The following is a 15975-nucleotide window of genomic DNA, read 5'->3' as shown; positions in this document are numbered from 1 at the left end:
TCCATGTGCAGGTGATTGTTAGACAGAGAGAAAACACTGCTGCTCTGTTACTGATAACTGTATCTGTATCTTTATCATTATATATATATATGTAACATTATACGTGTGCAGACACAAACTCCATTAAAACTTTCTATCGGTGTTAATAAAGCCTCCTGACAGCTGATCCAGCTGTAATCAGAAACGAATGTCGCTTCATGTGACACTTCAGAGGAAAAGACGTCTCATTCTTATAAAGACATATTTACTCGTTTCTCCTCTCCTCTTAAAATTACATGTGGTCAAGCAGCAGAAAGCGATTGCACCATTGACCAACAAAACCTGTTCTACACTCAGACTGGTGCAGTATTTCCCTGCCATTTAAAGGGTGCATTTTTCAGATAGTAAGATGTGCCTACATAAGCTGGTTAAAATGTGTGTAAACTCTGCTTGTTATACACACAGGGATGTGTGATCCGTTGCGGGTGGGTAAAATAATACACAATTAATGAGGAAAATGTTAGTGACCTTCTGAAAAATGTGAACATGTCAGAGAGCAGAGGAAAGCTGTGGAGCTGACAGATTATACACAGTTTATCTAGCAAAGTGGAGGTGGACATGCCCTAAATGCACCTGTGCCATGCACTTTAGACCATGCACTATAGATTGTTTAAATAGGAAAATATGAATGACAATGTGTAAAATGTGAACAGAGATCAGAGCAGAGCTGCAGAGCTGCTGTCCAACTCACCATTAAGAGAAATGTTGCGCACATTTACACACGAGGAGCAGTGTAACTTCATTGATTATTTTAGAAGCTAAAAGTTTAGTTCTGTTTCCTCTGTCAAGTTTATAACTACAGTTTATAGTTGTGCTGCTTAAATGATTGGCTGAATCAGTCGGCCCAAACACACCTATGATTAATTAATGGACTAATTGATTAATTGATTGATAAAACAACCCTTTGCCCCTTGCACCTTACTTTGTGCCTAGATTATGTGCCATTTAACCAGCAAAAGTGGATTTGTATACATCCTAAATGCATGTGCATACTTTAGACCGCGTGCTATAGATTTATAAATAGGGCCCCATGTTAGAGCTATGAGTGACTTTGCTCACCATGCTACACTAGCATGGATAAAAAAAAAATCATATAGAGACCAACTACTGGATGGTACAGAGGAACACTTCTGGTTCCCACAGGCCAAATGAAAAACACTTTGTCATGTCGGAGCAGGAAAGTTCTCCACCTACCTGGTTCTCGTTGTATGGCCTGCGGTGGTGGGAGGCACACACAGCCAGGATGACGATCATGATGAGCAGAGCTCCACAGGAGGCCAGGATGGCTATCAGGGTTTTGTTATCTGTTGGTTTCTTTAGGTAGAAAATACAACAAGGGAATTACTTCTTTTCACACTGCAGTGCCTGTTGGTGTCCTGCTGCCACTAACCTTGCAGGTGTTTCCATGTTTTGATAGTACTATATATTAACCCTTACCTTGGTGATTTCCTCATAATATTGGGTTGCAAGGCTGGTTTTCACTGTAAGATACATTTTAATTTATTTGTTATCAGATACCTTTTAGAAAATTCAGTTCAATTTAACAAACAAATGTGACTTTTCTAAAGGAAGAAAGGTGCTTTACCTTTGCCATTTAGCTCCACACGGTCAAATTGTATTTTGCCGTTGTGGTGCCGCCACATGAGGGTGCAGTTCCCATCTTGCAATGTCACCATCAGCCTCCTGCACACCTCCACCAGATCTTTCTCGTCCTCTTTCTGAAGGTAGAATAACATCTGTAAACATCTACACAATCACATATATTTTACTTTCCATAAATAATTGGGAGCTGGCCCTCGCCAAGCCTCTGACACTGTCAGAAATAGGACGGGAAGGTCAAAGGTAACAGTTGAGGTCATATCTTCCTGTGTTGTGATGGGGTTAGAGTATTTCTGGTGTATTATGGAACGGCACAGCTGCGTAAGTCAGTCAGAGAGAGAGAGAGGGTGAGTATATGAAAGAGGTGTGGGAACGAAGGAAACTAGTGAAAGGCAGGAAGAGCTCCCACTAAGACACTTTTTCCACCCAGGGACTGGAATCTTTATCTTCACTGTTGGGGAGTCACTGTTGTTATCACTTCAGTTTAGTTACAGTTAGTTTCCACAATGGGTTTGCTTGTTTCAGTTTGGTTGCTATTGTGTAAAAATGTTTAGTTTAAGTATAGTTTTTATCAGTATCAGTATTAGTTATAGGTTTTAGTAAAATGATATTACAGGGGGTATTTGTCAGGGACAAGATTTAGGCCAACATCACAGCTAAATCTTGGCAGTTGACTCAGAGTCATGTAGCTATCCCAGTCTCAATAAACATAAACAATACAATACAACTGTGCCTCCTCATACTTAAATTGACTTAAAACGTACTTAAAAGACTAAAACTAGAAACATGTATTTATTTATTTTATTTTAGTTAGTTTTGTTTGTAATCAATATAGTTTGTACTGTTTTTTCTTAAAGTCTACTCTTTAGTTAACTATAATAATCTTGTTTCACTGACTATTTTAAAGATTTGCACCCACTGCAAAATAATTAAAGAAAATTCAACTAAATTCTATTTTATTTTTTACCACCTGGGTCTTGTTTTTGCAGTTCTGTACATTCCTATCAGTTCAGGAAATATTTTACCAGGGGTGGAAGTAATAACACAGCTTTACTCTGGTTACTGTAACAAAGTCTTTTCTTTTGCATGGATGTACTTTTTGGTGTAGCAAAAAAGAAGCTACAGGAGGGAAAAGAAGCTGCAGGAGGGCAGAGCTCCAGAGAGGAAACACTCCAGCAGGATGTGAGGATACCAAACAGTGATACTCAGGCTGTGAACACTGCAAAAACTGAACAACAATGCAGTCAAATTAAGGGTCGCAATCTCATGGATATAGTTAGCAAATTGCAATTTGGCATAGTCAAAAAATGTTGTGTGTACCTTAATTAGTCTCACATTTAAAGCACCACCCAGCAAGTGCGCTTAGTCATCCAAATCGAACACACCCTCAATGATACACTCTGGCTAATAAGCTAACATGCTACAATACTCATAGTGGATCCTCCAGAGCAGCTTTTACTTTCAGTGAGGTGGTGACTGCAGAGCCTCATTCAAACATTGAGAGGTGCAGTGGAACAGAGACACTTAGTGGACTGGTTATAGTGGGACACAGAGACTGGGACTGATTAAAGTGGCAGAGAGAGGCCAAGTGGACTGGTTACAGTGGGTCTCAGAGGCTGAGTGGACTGGTTATAGTGGGAAAGAGAGGCTGAGTGGACTGGTTAAAGTGGGTCAGAGGGGCTGAGAGGACTAGTTATAGTGGGTCAGAGAGGCTGAGTGGACTGGTAATAGTGGGACAGAGAGGCTGAGTGGACTGTGGATAGGGAGACAGAGAGGCTGAGTGGACTGTGGATAGTTGGACTGAGAGGCAAAGTGACAGAGAGGCAGAGCGGACTGGTTATAGTCTGACAGAGAGGCAGAGTGGACTGCTAATAGTGGGACAGAGAGACTGAGGGGACTGGTTATAGGGAGACAGAGAGGCTGAGTGGACTGTTTATAGTGGGACTGAGAGACAGAGCGGACTGGTTATAGTGGGTTAGAGGGGCTGAGAGGACTAGTTATAGTGGGTCAGAGAGGCTGAGTGGACTCATTATAGTGGGAAAGACAGGCCTGGTGGACCGGTTATACTGGGACAGAGAGGCTGACTGGCCTGGTTATGGTGAGACAAAGAGACTGAATGGACTGGTTAAAGTGGGACAAAGAGCCTGAGTGGACTGGTTGTAGTGAGACAGAGAGGCAGACTGAACTGTGTATAGTTGGACTGAGAGGCAGAGTGGACTGGTAATAGTGGGACAGAGAGGCTAAGTGGAATGGTTATAGTGGGACAAAGAGGCTGAGTGGACTGATTATCGTGGGTTAGACAGGCTGAGTGGAATGGTTACAGTGGGACAGAGAGCTTGAGTGGACTGGTTATAGTGGGTCAGAGAGACTAAGTGGACTGGTTATAGGGAGACAGAAAGGCTGAGGGGACTGGTCATAGTGGGGCAGAGAGGCAGAGCAGATCGGTTATAGTCTGACAGAGAGGCCGAGTGGACTGTTTATAGTGGAACAGACAGGCTAAGTGGACTTGTAATAGTGGGACAAATAGACTGTGGACTGGTTATTGTGGGTTAGAGAGGCCAATTTGACTGGTTATCGTGGGAAAGAGAGGCTAAGTGGACTGGTTATAGTGGGACATAGAGGCTGAGTTGACTGTTGCGGTGGGTCAGAGAGGCTAGGTTGACTGGTGATAGTGGGTCAAAGAGGCTGAGTGGACTGGTTACAGTGGGAGGGAGAGGCCAAGTGGACTGGTTACAGTGGGACAGAGAGGCTGAGTGGAGTGGATATAATGGGACAGATAGGCCGAGTGGACTGGTTACAGTGCGACAGAGAGGCTGAGTGGGCTGGTTATAGTGGGTCACATAGGCTTAGTGGACTGGTTATAGTGGGACAGAAAGGCCAAATGGACTGGTTATTGTCGGACAGGGAGGTTGAGAGAGATGGATATAGTGGGTCACGGAGGCTGAGTGGACTGTTTGTAGTCGATCACAGAGATTAAGTGGACTGGTTATAGTGGGACAGAGAGGCTGAGTGGACTGGTTATAGTGGGACAGAGAGGCTGAGTGGACTAGTTACAGTTGGACATAGAGGCAGAGTTGACTGGTTATAGTGGGACAGAGAGGCTGATTGGACTGGTTATAGGGAGACACAGAGACTGAGTGGATGGGTTATAGTGGGACAGAGAGATTGAGAGGACAGGTTATTGTGGGACAAAGAGGCTGAGTGGACTGGTTATCAATCAATCAATCAATCAATTTTATTTATAAAACCCAATATCACAAATCAAAATTTGCCTCAGAGGCCCAATATCACAAATAAAAATTTGCCTCAGAGGCAAATTGTGATTTGTGATATTGGGCAAATATACAAATTTACAGCATACGACATCCCTGGACCCTCACAGCGGATAAGGAAAAACTCCCCCCAAAAAACCCTTTAACGGGGGAAAAAAAAAGGGGTAGAAACCTCAGGAAGAGCAACTGAGGAGGGATCCCTCTTCCAGAACACACAGAAGTGCAATAGATATCGTATTCGTTATAGTGGAACAGAATGGCTGAGTGGACTAGTTATAGTGGGACAGAGACGCCGGTTGTACTGGTTATAGTGGGATAGAGAGGCCAAATGGACTGGTTATAGTGGGACAGACAGACTGAGTGGACAGGTTACAGCTAGACAGAGTGGACTGGTTATGGTGGGACAGAGAGGCAAAGTGGACTGGTAAAAGAGGGCCAGAAAGCCTGAGTTGGCTGCTTCATAGTGGGACAGAGAGGCAGACTGGACTGGTTATAGTGGAAGAGAGAGCTTGAGTGGACTGTTGCATAGTGGTTCAGAGAGGCTGATTGTACTGGTTATAATAGACAGAGTTTATATTATGCATACATCTGTGTGTTTTTGTTTTGGTGATGTTTTATTCTGCTGATTATTATCTAAGTGTTAGATTATTTTATTTCTGTGTCTTAATGTTGCTTTTTGCATCTGGTGGTGCCCACAGATTTTTTTTTATTGTTGGTCCTTTGGTAATGTAATGATTGTTTGAGTTGAGAAAAGGTGATGATAAATTTATAATTGATAATCAGTTGTTTGTTGGGGCTGTAGTATTGCATTTCATCACAAATTCAAGACAAGTCAGTACATGCAGTTGCAACTGATGTTTACATCAGTAGCACCTCAGGCGTAGCAACCTAACAGCATGTGATGGTAGGATATTAAAAACACGTGAAATTGTTCTTATTCTTCCTGCAGGATGTTGCCCAATTGTTCTCCCTCTTTAAACTTAAGAAACTGTGGGGAGTAAATGTCAGTGGAGAAAGGAGTGGAAAGGGTGTGGGCCTGCCTCCCATTGACAGGACAATGGCAGAGGCTTGATGAGAGTCAGAGCAGGAATTGTGTTTATTATCACATGTATTATTTGTGTGAATTAAAACAGTCTGTAACAAATTGAAAGACAGCAAAATAAAGAAAAACCTTACCTCCTGTCCGTTATTTAGAGAATACTGCAGAAAAAAGTAAATAAGAGGAAAAGAAAATAAGTATGTCAGTCAAATGGAGCAGAGACTCTTGAGTCACTTAAAGCATGAGAGCCATTTCTGTAATATGCTCATGTACAGAAAAAGCATCGACTGCTCCCTGTGCTACAGCAGGTCTTACCAAAAACATCTTTGGCTGAGCTGCTGTGGTGGTAGTGGTGGTTGTGGTGGAGGTGGTGCTTTGTGGGGACGTGGGATATGGTCCAGTTTTGGTACCAGAGGTTTCTGATGCAGGAGGTCTTGCTTTAGTCGGGGTGGAGGGGCTGCTGGTGGTCCCCTTGTTCCCAGTTGGCTCTGGGGCCTTTGATGCCATGTGCTTGTGGCTTGTAATCGTAACAGTTGCTTCCTCTGTACCTTCAACCAGAAACAATATGACAACCAATAAACATCGTCCTCAGACAGTGCCCCACAAAATTCTGATCTTAAATTCTCTTTTTTAACTTGTTGAAACCACCTGATAAAATTAAGTTACATAATGAAATACAGTATTTATAACAGATTCCAATGATGACCCAGAGCCATGTAAAAAAATCAGAGGTGACTGATTCTGATTTAGCATCATGACAAGAAACAGTGATTTCTTGCTTAAAATATAAAACAACCACATAGTGCTGTGGTGAGACTCAATTAGCCAGTCAGCGCCACCTGCAGGACTAATGCTGTTGTCCACTGCTGACAAGAAGTGCACCAGAACCAATGAGAAGTGATAACAACAATGGCAAATACCATAGACAAGAAAGACCCTACTATGGAGGCTGTTGTAAGTCAACATGTCTTCTCAGTATCGCCTGACATCGTGGTTTGTTTTTGCTCCTATTCGGCACACCACAGGCGTATGCCAGTGTGGTAGTGGTAGTGGTGTAGACCCATTCCTATACGTTGGTCTCTAGTGATTGATCAGGGAAAATCGATCTCCCTCTCCCACTTGAATTAGTTAGAGTGGACACAGTGTATGACTGACGATAGAAACGGATTGAAACAAATCTGAATTCAGCAGTATGGGGGAGTACACTGTCAGTATACTGTATTCGCTAAGCTTATGTCAGTATACAGGTTAGTTGTATCGAAGTTTGAGCCTTCCCAGATGTTTTTGGTCTGGTGTGCAAACCATTCTATTTCTTTTGATGTTCATTATAAGATGCTAAACACAATTTCACAAAAGAAAGAAAAATCCAACATACATGAATGGAGAAACATAATCCATTGCTGTTAGTTTGGCTTTGTACAAAAGCATCTTGTTTTGAATTTGTCTGACATGTCTCACTTCTAGCTGACATGGTGTGTGTGATGTACAGGTGAGTGTAATTCTGCAGTATGTCTCCTACCCTGTTTAATGCTCTACTGTAAATGATCATCTCATCAGCTCCTTTAACTTGTGCACTGTAACTTAGTCCTTTTTTGCGTCTTCTTATATTATTGGCTGCTTTATAACTGTCCATGTTTCCAGATGGTTCTGGTAATCCATGGTTTCTAGCTGTGGAATGATTTAAGTGTGCACACATCCCAAACTCAACAAGACAGTATACAGTGCAGATCTCCTCGGTGGTACAATCAGCTCAGGCAGCCAAGGGGCTGCCTGAGCTGATTGTACCACCGAGCCATGGTATTGTACCATGCGTTGCAGCGTGTTTCAGAAGCTTCCCAGTAAAATACACGCCTCATCTATTTGGAATGGAGCCGCAGCACATTGCACAAGGACGATCAAGTTTTCCTGCCAAGAGGCCCAGTATGTGTAATATAGATACAATATAATTATGAGGATGGATGTATTTTTAATAAGTAAATCACAGCCACAAGTCTTTGACACATGTCATTTATAACTGGACTTCTAACAGTATGGACAGTGGACTTCTAATCATATTGTTTTTTGTTAGTTTGTTCTGCTTTGTTTGGTTTGTTTCTTTAATATTTTATTTCTTACTGTTCTAATTTTCTAGTCTTGTAAAACTTTGTGTATAGTTATTTGTGGAATTGTCCCTCCCAGCTCCATTACGGTCAAAATGGCAGTGAAGACAACAAAACAGGAATTTATTGATCTTGTATTTTGACTAACTTTAGTGACTCATAAAATATCGGATATGGAATTAATCTGCAGTTGCTGCAGTTCAAAATGAGACCAAACTCTTTTATGAATGTCACTTGTTGAGCCACAACTAAGGCCAAAATGTGGCCTGCAACAGATGGTAATTCTTACCAAGCTGATTTCCAGAAAACTTGTGACCCTTACCGGCCGGTTAAGAAAAGTGAGGAGTCAGCAGGCAATAATGATATGAAACAGTCAAAACAATTTGTCCAGTAGTATTCAAGATCGGACAGGCAAATACACACACTCAGTCACACACCCACGAACAAACACATGATGCCCTCCATGCTTAAGCAAGACAGAGATTAAAAAAAAAAAAAAAAAAAAGGTGGACTGTCTCCCTCATCTTAATGGGAAAAAATGTCATCATTCATTATCTCTGTAAATGTTTGGCCATAACTAACTGCCAGGTCCTTCTATAAAGATTAATAAGTAAATGACAAGTTGGGCTGGCGCTGAGTCAGTTATTTCATCAGGCCAGTGGCTGCAGTCTCTCAAATGCCAAGACGCTGTGCTATAACGCTTTACTCCTCTGAGTTTAGTCAGAATTAGACAAGTGGTGTTCACTGTGTTGTTACAAGGGTTTGAGGTGAAAATTTTGACCCTGCATTTATTAGTTTCATTTATTTAAATTAGGCCAATCTGTGTAATTAGTTAAGAATTATTTATTTATTTATTTTTTTTACAAGATTATATATATATACTTTATTATATATAGATTTGATTGAAGTGAAGTATTTTGGGTGAGTTATGGAGTTCAACAGTTTGAAATTGTGTTTTCTTTTCATGTTGGTTTACAGAGGATTCAAAGAGGAACTTACTTCCTTTGCTGTCCTGGCCCGGCTTGGTGGTGATGGGGGTGTGAGTCATGGACTGTTGGTCTGGTGCAGGGGTGTCTGTTGAGACCTTTGTGATCTTGGTTGTCCCTGCATTGGCAGGATTTCCAACAGCCGCTTCAGTCCTAGAAGTTTTACTGGGTACTGGGGCTGCAGAGGTCTGCAGCGTGGCAGCATAGAGGGGTGCCGCTGAGCCGCTGCTGCTGTCTGCTGTTGCAGCTGGTGTCGGGGTCTTTGGTTGGCTGGGCGTAGCAGCAGAAGGTGTGGCAACATTCTTCACAGTAGTGTGTACATCAGAGATGACAGTTGAAGGTGCTGCAGGTGTGTTAGTGACAGTGGGTGCTTGTGGTTGGGTGGGGTTTTGCTTGTCTGTAGGCTTGGATGTTGCAGCCGTTGGGACAGGAGGCATTGTGACTGCAGCAGTTGGCTTTGCTGGTGTTGATGCTTGCGTAGGTTCATTCTTCTTCCCGGCATCATCAGTTGGATGTGCTCCAGTTGTGACACCAACAGTTACACCTGCCTTACTGTCAATAGCTGGCTCAGTCCCAGATGCACTACCATCAGTCGGCATAGCCGATGCCCTGGGCGTGACAGAAGCAGCATTTTTGGTCACAGAGGTGGCTGCTGGCCCGTCAACATTTGAACAGACCCTGTGGAACAGGAAGCCTGGGGGGGAACAAGCAATATTCATTAGGTATGGCCCACTGCTAAATGGTTAGTATGACAACAAACCAGTCAGTGGAACAGATTAACCTAGACTTAATTATTTTTGTGGCTACTTGGGGGCATCACAACATAACACTGACATATTATCAATTTATAAAGTTGTTATGAACATACCACATCAAGCAGACAAGAAACATTAGCATTAATAATGTTTATGTCTACCTAATAAATGTAAGTCCACTATTTAAAGTACTTTTAGCTCTAAATTTGTTCTCCACCAACTTCTAAGGGGAATGTCTTTCTCTTTAGTTATTAAATGCTCCACTGTGTTCTCCAGCTTGTCTCTAACTGTGTCTGTCTGCCGTTTCCTGCTAAGTAGGTAGTGTACAGCAGCTTTAGCACAGCTTTACTGCAAGCACAGAGACTGGACTAAATGTGTGCTTCCTAAAACCACAAAATAAGCTGTAAGATCCTAAAAAGCACTGTAGAACTGAGGGGCATGACAGAGTATTAAAAAGAGTAGCCAGAGTATTGAAAATAAAAAATCTCAGATTTTCATAATAAAGTCATGATATTTCAAGAAAAAAGTCATGATATTTTGCTAATAAGCTCATAAATTTACAAGAAAAAGTTGCAGTATTACATCAATAAACATGTAAATTTATGAGAAAAACTCACAAATTTATGCCAGAAAGTCAAGTGACATAGTATAAAGAGTGACATGTCCATGGCAGAGAAGACGTGGTGGATGAATGGGTTAGGAGCAGGCATCCTGGCAACATAGGAATATAAAAATTAACACAAACAACCCTATTCAGCTATTCTGATAAACTGTATGAACACAGGGTGCATTCAGCAGCTTTTAACATCCTAATAACTGATAATAATAATTCAACTAAGTCTAAAAATAACTAGAATTACCACCTTGTGCTTGTATGCCACCGGCCACAGCTATCGCCAGCGTGGAGGCATAAAATCATAGCATTGCAAGAATAAAGTTGTAATTTAATGAGAATAAAGTCATACAACAAAAAAGGACATAATATTATGCGAATAAAGTCATAATTTTATGAGGTAAAGTCATAATAGTACATGACTAAACTTTTAAACTTTTAAAGAGAAAAAGTCTCCAATTTATGGCAGAAAGTCGGGCAACATAGTACAAAGACGGACAAAGCCCATGCAAAGAAGACGTGGTGGATGAATGGGTTAGAAGTAGGCATCTTGACAGCACCAGCTTTTCTGCTAAATTAACCTTTCGCCTGATCTGTCAAGCTGTCAGAGTAAGCATGGAGCCCACAATGTAACTAACTGCACTCCCTGAAGAAATATTATCATATTTTTGGAAAAGTGATTTCAGAGAGAAGCAGGCAGAGGGATCTACAAAATGCGCTTGAAGGATCTATTCAGGATATCAAACTGACTGAGCAGCAAAAACAGGTTAAAAAGACAAAGATAGTTAGAAGCTAAAGCCGAACTATAGACTACAGATCACAGTGTAAAAGTGAACCACCACATCACTAGTGATTGTGACAGAAGACAATGAAGGTCAAGGGAAACTTCGCCGATACTGAACCAGCCGTGTGGCATCGCAGTGTGTGCAGATGAACTCTGTTTGGCTTTGCCCCTGTGATGCTGTCAGCACCCAGACCTCCACCGTCAGATGGGCAGGGATCTCCAAGGGAAGTAAAACAACATTCATCTGAGTACAATGCGATGACACACAGCTGGTTGAATATCAGCAAAGTTTCCCTGCTTCCCTTCACTTGTTCCTGTACAACAGGGTAGGTCTTTTTTCAGAGTTATAATCATTTAAAAGCAAAAGCAGCATGTGTATACATTCAGTAGATTATATATCTACAGTAGCTAGCCAGCTAACCCTACACTTTTCAGGGTTTGATTTTGGTTTTGGAACCGGGAAAAAACGTACACCTTTTTCCAACCTCTCCAGGTAATGAGTATCATTAATACATGTGCCCCAGGCACAACATTTAGCTCCAAATCCACAAAACCAGCCTGTAAATGAAGGAAATCTGAAACGACTGCATTAGAGTCAATGGAGCACTGCTGTGTTCTTGTGGGACCCTGGTCTGAGCCAGCCTGATGAGTCCCACATCTGACCTATTCATCAATCATCAATCAATTTTACTTATAAAGCCCAGTATCACAAATCACAATTTGCCACAGAGGGCTTTACAGCATATGTCATCCCTCTGTCCTTAGGACCCTTGCAGCAGATAAGGAAAAACTCCCCCCAAAAAACCCTTTAACGGGGGAAAAAAATGGTAGAAACCTCAGGAAGAGCAACTGAGGAGGGATCCCTCTTCCAGGACGGACAGACGTGCAATATATGTCGTACAGAACAGATCAACATGATAAATTAACAGTAATGCGTATGACACAATGAGACAGAAAGAGAGAGTGAGACAGAGAGAGATGCAGGACAGATGGTAATGACAGCTTACAACAACATTAATTAAAGTTATAATATTATAATTCTAATTACGGCTATTGTGGTGCAATATGTTGAAAGTATATATTAATATCTGATAGTATACATATGTGACAATAATCATATGTGTATAATAACAGTAGAAGTATGACTAATGGTAACAGCAGCAGGAGGCATCAGGCAGGACCATGGCAGCAGCACAACCACACACATCACACTATCCAGTCACCGCTGCGATATAAGTTAATCTGCAAGACAGTGGAGCACAAAGGCTCCAGAGAAGAAGCCAAGTTAGTGACATGCAGTACAGCCGAGTTAGCGAGATGTAGTAACAGGACATGAGTGTTAGCAAAGGAGAGAGAGAGAGAGAGAGAGAGAGAGAGAGAGAAAGTGCTCGATGTATTATAGGAGGTCCCCCGGCAGACTAGGCCTAAGTCAGCCTAACTAGGGGCTGGTGCAAGGCAAGCCTGAGCCAGCCCAACTATAAGCTTTATCAAAAAGGAAAGTCTTAAGTTTGGTCTTAAATGTGGAGACGGTGTCTGCCTCCCAGACCGCAACAGGAAGATGATTCCACAGGAGAGGAGCCTGATAGCTGAAGGCTCTGGCTCCTGATCTACCTTTGGTGACTTTAGGGACCACAAGTAACCCTGCATTCTCAGAGCGCAGTGTTCTGGTGGGATAATATGGCACTATGAGCTCTCTAAGATATGACGGAGCCTGACCATTTAAAGCTTTGTACGTTAGGAGAAGGATTTTAAATTCAATTCTGGATTTTACAAGGAGCCGGTGCAGAGAAGCTAAAACAGGAGAAATATGATCTCATTTCTTAGTTACTGTTAGTACACGTGCTGCTGCATTCTGAATTAGCTGGAGAGTTTTTAAAGCTCATCCCGTTTTTTTATGTCTTTAAGGCATTTCTGAAGTTTAGTTAATTGATCAGTTTCTTCTGGCTTTATTGATAAATACAACTGTGTATCATCCGCATAACAATGGAATGGAAATTTACAGAGTGATTTCTAATGATGTTACCTAAGGGAAGCATATATAGAGTGAATAGGATTGGTCCGAGCACAGAACCTTGTGGAACTCCTAAACAAACTTTAGTACATAGAGATGATTCATCATTAACATGAACAAACTGAAAATGATCAGATAAATAAGATTTAAAGCAGCTTAGTGCAGAACCTTTTAGGCCAATTAAATGTTCCAGTCTCTGTAGCAGAATTTGATGGTCAATTGTGTCAAATGCTGCACTAAGATCTAATAAAACAAGTACAGAGACACTATGACTTTGTTGCTCTCTATACTATGTCACCTGACTTTCTGCCAAAAATTCATGAGATTTTTATCTTAAATCTGAGTTTATTCATACACTATTGCAACTTTTTTCTAATAAAGTCTATTTGTGTAATCTTATATGTTATTTTCTTGAAACAGTATAACTTTATTCTCATTAATTTACAACTTCGCTGTTGTAATATTAAGATTTTTTTTCTCTCAATGTGGCCCTAATACTTTGTTGGAGAGGAGAGTTGGGTTCTGGGTTCATTCTGTCCATTCAGTTTCAGTTTATAAGAATGCTCTTTTAAACTGTAAAAGTCACGGCTGGCGGAGCACTGTGAAGTCTTAGTTATGTTGACCTCTGCTCCCGGGGTTTTCTGCAGTTTGAACAGCTGTGAGCTTCAGCCACAGTGCTCCATCTTCTTCTGTTTCTCTATTTATAGTGATCAGGACAGGAAACTGCACACAATAAACTTGGAACACCACACCCGTGACCACAGCCCATTTGGAGTACCCCGTGAACAATCCTCGCCTGACTCCAAAGACAGAAAACAATGGCCTTACCCACACATCCCCCCTGGTGCTTTCTGACCTGCCCCCACCTACAGTACATCCACACGCAGCCACTGGATTGTCAGCATTCATGTGCAGTGACACATGAGTTTACACGTAGCCATTCCAAATAACATATACATTATGTAACTCTTCCTCAGATAACCATATTAGGTTATTAACATGCTGGAGCTTATCACATATATAGGCAGCCACACTGTTAATTCACATATTTGAATGGTTTTTTTTGCAAACTTCTAGTCAGTCAATGATTTTGACAATCTACTTGCAAAAACTTAAAACTTTATTGACATACTTGTCAGTGAACATCTCGTCTACTATTTTAGCTCAGATGAAATCTGCATGACTGTACCACACAATTATAATGTAACTTTGAAAACAGACAGAATGTTAACTGTGATATCACCTACAGTATGTCAAGCTTAATTTAAGCCTCTGCACTGTATGCAGTATGTGATCTGTGGGATCAAAAAGTTCAGCCATGCAAAAACACCAGCATGATGTTAACAGATTTGTATATGTTTCTCGAGTCGTACAATGTCCATTTAGTGTAACTACACTGAAGCGCTGAAACCACTAACTATGTACACTGGTTCCTACTAAAGATGTAAATCTTAAAAACAACACAAATATATCAATTCATTTTGTTTAAATAAATAATCAGTTATAAATACTCAGTGTTCTTGTCAATACTTGTCTTCTTACATTGTTGCTGCTGCTGTATAATTGTTCATGACTCCATTCATTCCATTCATCGCTTCTGGTTGTGGAATGATTTAACTGTCCACACATCCCGAACTCAACATGTTTTTGGGTCCGGACACCCCAAAAACAAAATTCTCCGGCCTCAGCTATCACTGGCATAAAAATATAGAATATCACTAGACAGGGCCCTTTCTACCTTGTTTGGTCTGGACTTTAGGACTTTTTAATTTGATTTGAGCCAAAATTATAGGTGTGAAACCTTCCCCTGACCACAGGCTGCACAAAACACTGAGCCTTGGTCAAACAAAAAGGGGTGGTCTTGGTCCTGATCCAACTAAACAATGGTTCAGTTAATTTGTTATGTGAAACCATTTTGCTTCACCAGTCCACATGTTAAAGTATCCTTGGGTAAGAACCCCAAATTGTATGTGAATGTTTAACTGAGTAGCCTTGCTACCTTGTATGGTAGCTTTGGCCACCAGTCTGTGAATGACTATGACGTAATGTAAAAATTCTTTAAATGGTTTGAAGATTAGAAATGTGACAACGGGACTTACAGGCTTGTATAGGTCTTTAGCAGAGTTGGGTAAGGGTTACTTTAAAAGTAATCAAAGTACTTTACTGCGTTACTTTTTTATAGTAACCAGTTACTTTACTGCGTTACTCCCTGAGTAAAGTAACTCAAGTACTTTTAAAGTACTGCCAACGTTACTCCCTGAGAAAAGTAACTCAAGTACTTTTAAAGTACTTTTGACTATTCTACATTTCCTATTGGCCAATGGACCACAGGGCGCTAAGCCTACATTTTTTGTCTCCAAAATTTAAGTTATGGACCACTTGTCCTTCACTGAGATCCAATTCTCCCATCACAGCCGTCACTTTGACCAGTAGAAACACAGAATGATCTGCTGCCGTAGACAACTGTAGGGCAACTACACCCCAGCCTTTTTAATATTTCCTCTAGGGATGTTACCACACAGAGTAAAAGGGGGAAATGATGGTGTGAAACAGCAGAGGCAGTTTGTCAACCCGCTGAGTACTGCCATTAGCATCAAGCTAGCAAACAATGTTACACAGTGCTTAATTTGTAAAATTAGAAGTAGGGGAACACTTTGGGCCTCTGAGAGAGCAGTGTTCCCCTACTCCCAAAAGTGGGGGAACACTTTTTTAAGCAGCACCCGAGCCGCCTCACTGCGCGACTCCGAATGGAATGGTTGTGACATCTAGTGTTGTCAC

At 41.3% G+C, this 15975-nt stretch overlaps 1 protein-coding gene across 3 annotated transcripts in view; it reads right to left on the bottom strand.

Annotated features, from left to right (window-relative positions):
• podxl (podocalyxin-like) overlaps positions 1-15975 on the bottom strand; it is an 81341-nt gene that overhangs the window by 8733 nt on the left and 56633 nt on the right. For 2 of the 3 annotated variants that reach the window (XM_050036078.1, XM_050036077.1), the window contains exons 2-7: positions 9048-9728; positions 6265-6497; positions 6087-6110; positions 1625-1775; positions 1477-1520; positions 1234-1353 (exon numbers count right to left, since the gene is read on the bottom strand). In XM_050036078.1, the coding sequence (XP_049892035.1) occupies positions 1234-1353; positions 1477-1520; positions 1625-1775; positions 6087-6110; positions 6265-6497; positions 9048-9728 (1253 nt within the window). The remainder of the gene's footprint in view (positions 1-1233; positions 1354-1476; positions 1521-1624; positions 1776-6086; positions 6111-6264; positions 6498-9047; positions 9729-15975) is intronic. The other variant, XM_050036079.1, reaches the window with a different exon arrangement.

The sequence above is a fragment of the Epinephelus moara genome, chromosome 23 (genome assembly GCF_006386435.1).
Source record: "Epinephelus moara isolate mb chromosome 23, YSFRI_EMoa_1.0, whole genome shotgun sequence".
NCBI classification, from domain to species: domain Eukaryota; kingdom Metazoa; phylum Chordata; class Actinopteri; order Perciformes; family Serranidae; genus Epinephelus; species Epinephelus moara.
Note: the sequence above shows the minus strand (reverse complement) of the source record. Positions and strands in the feature narration are given on the sequence as shown.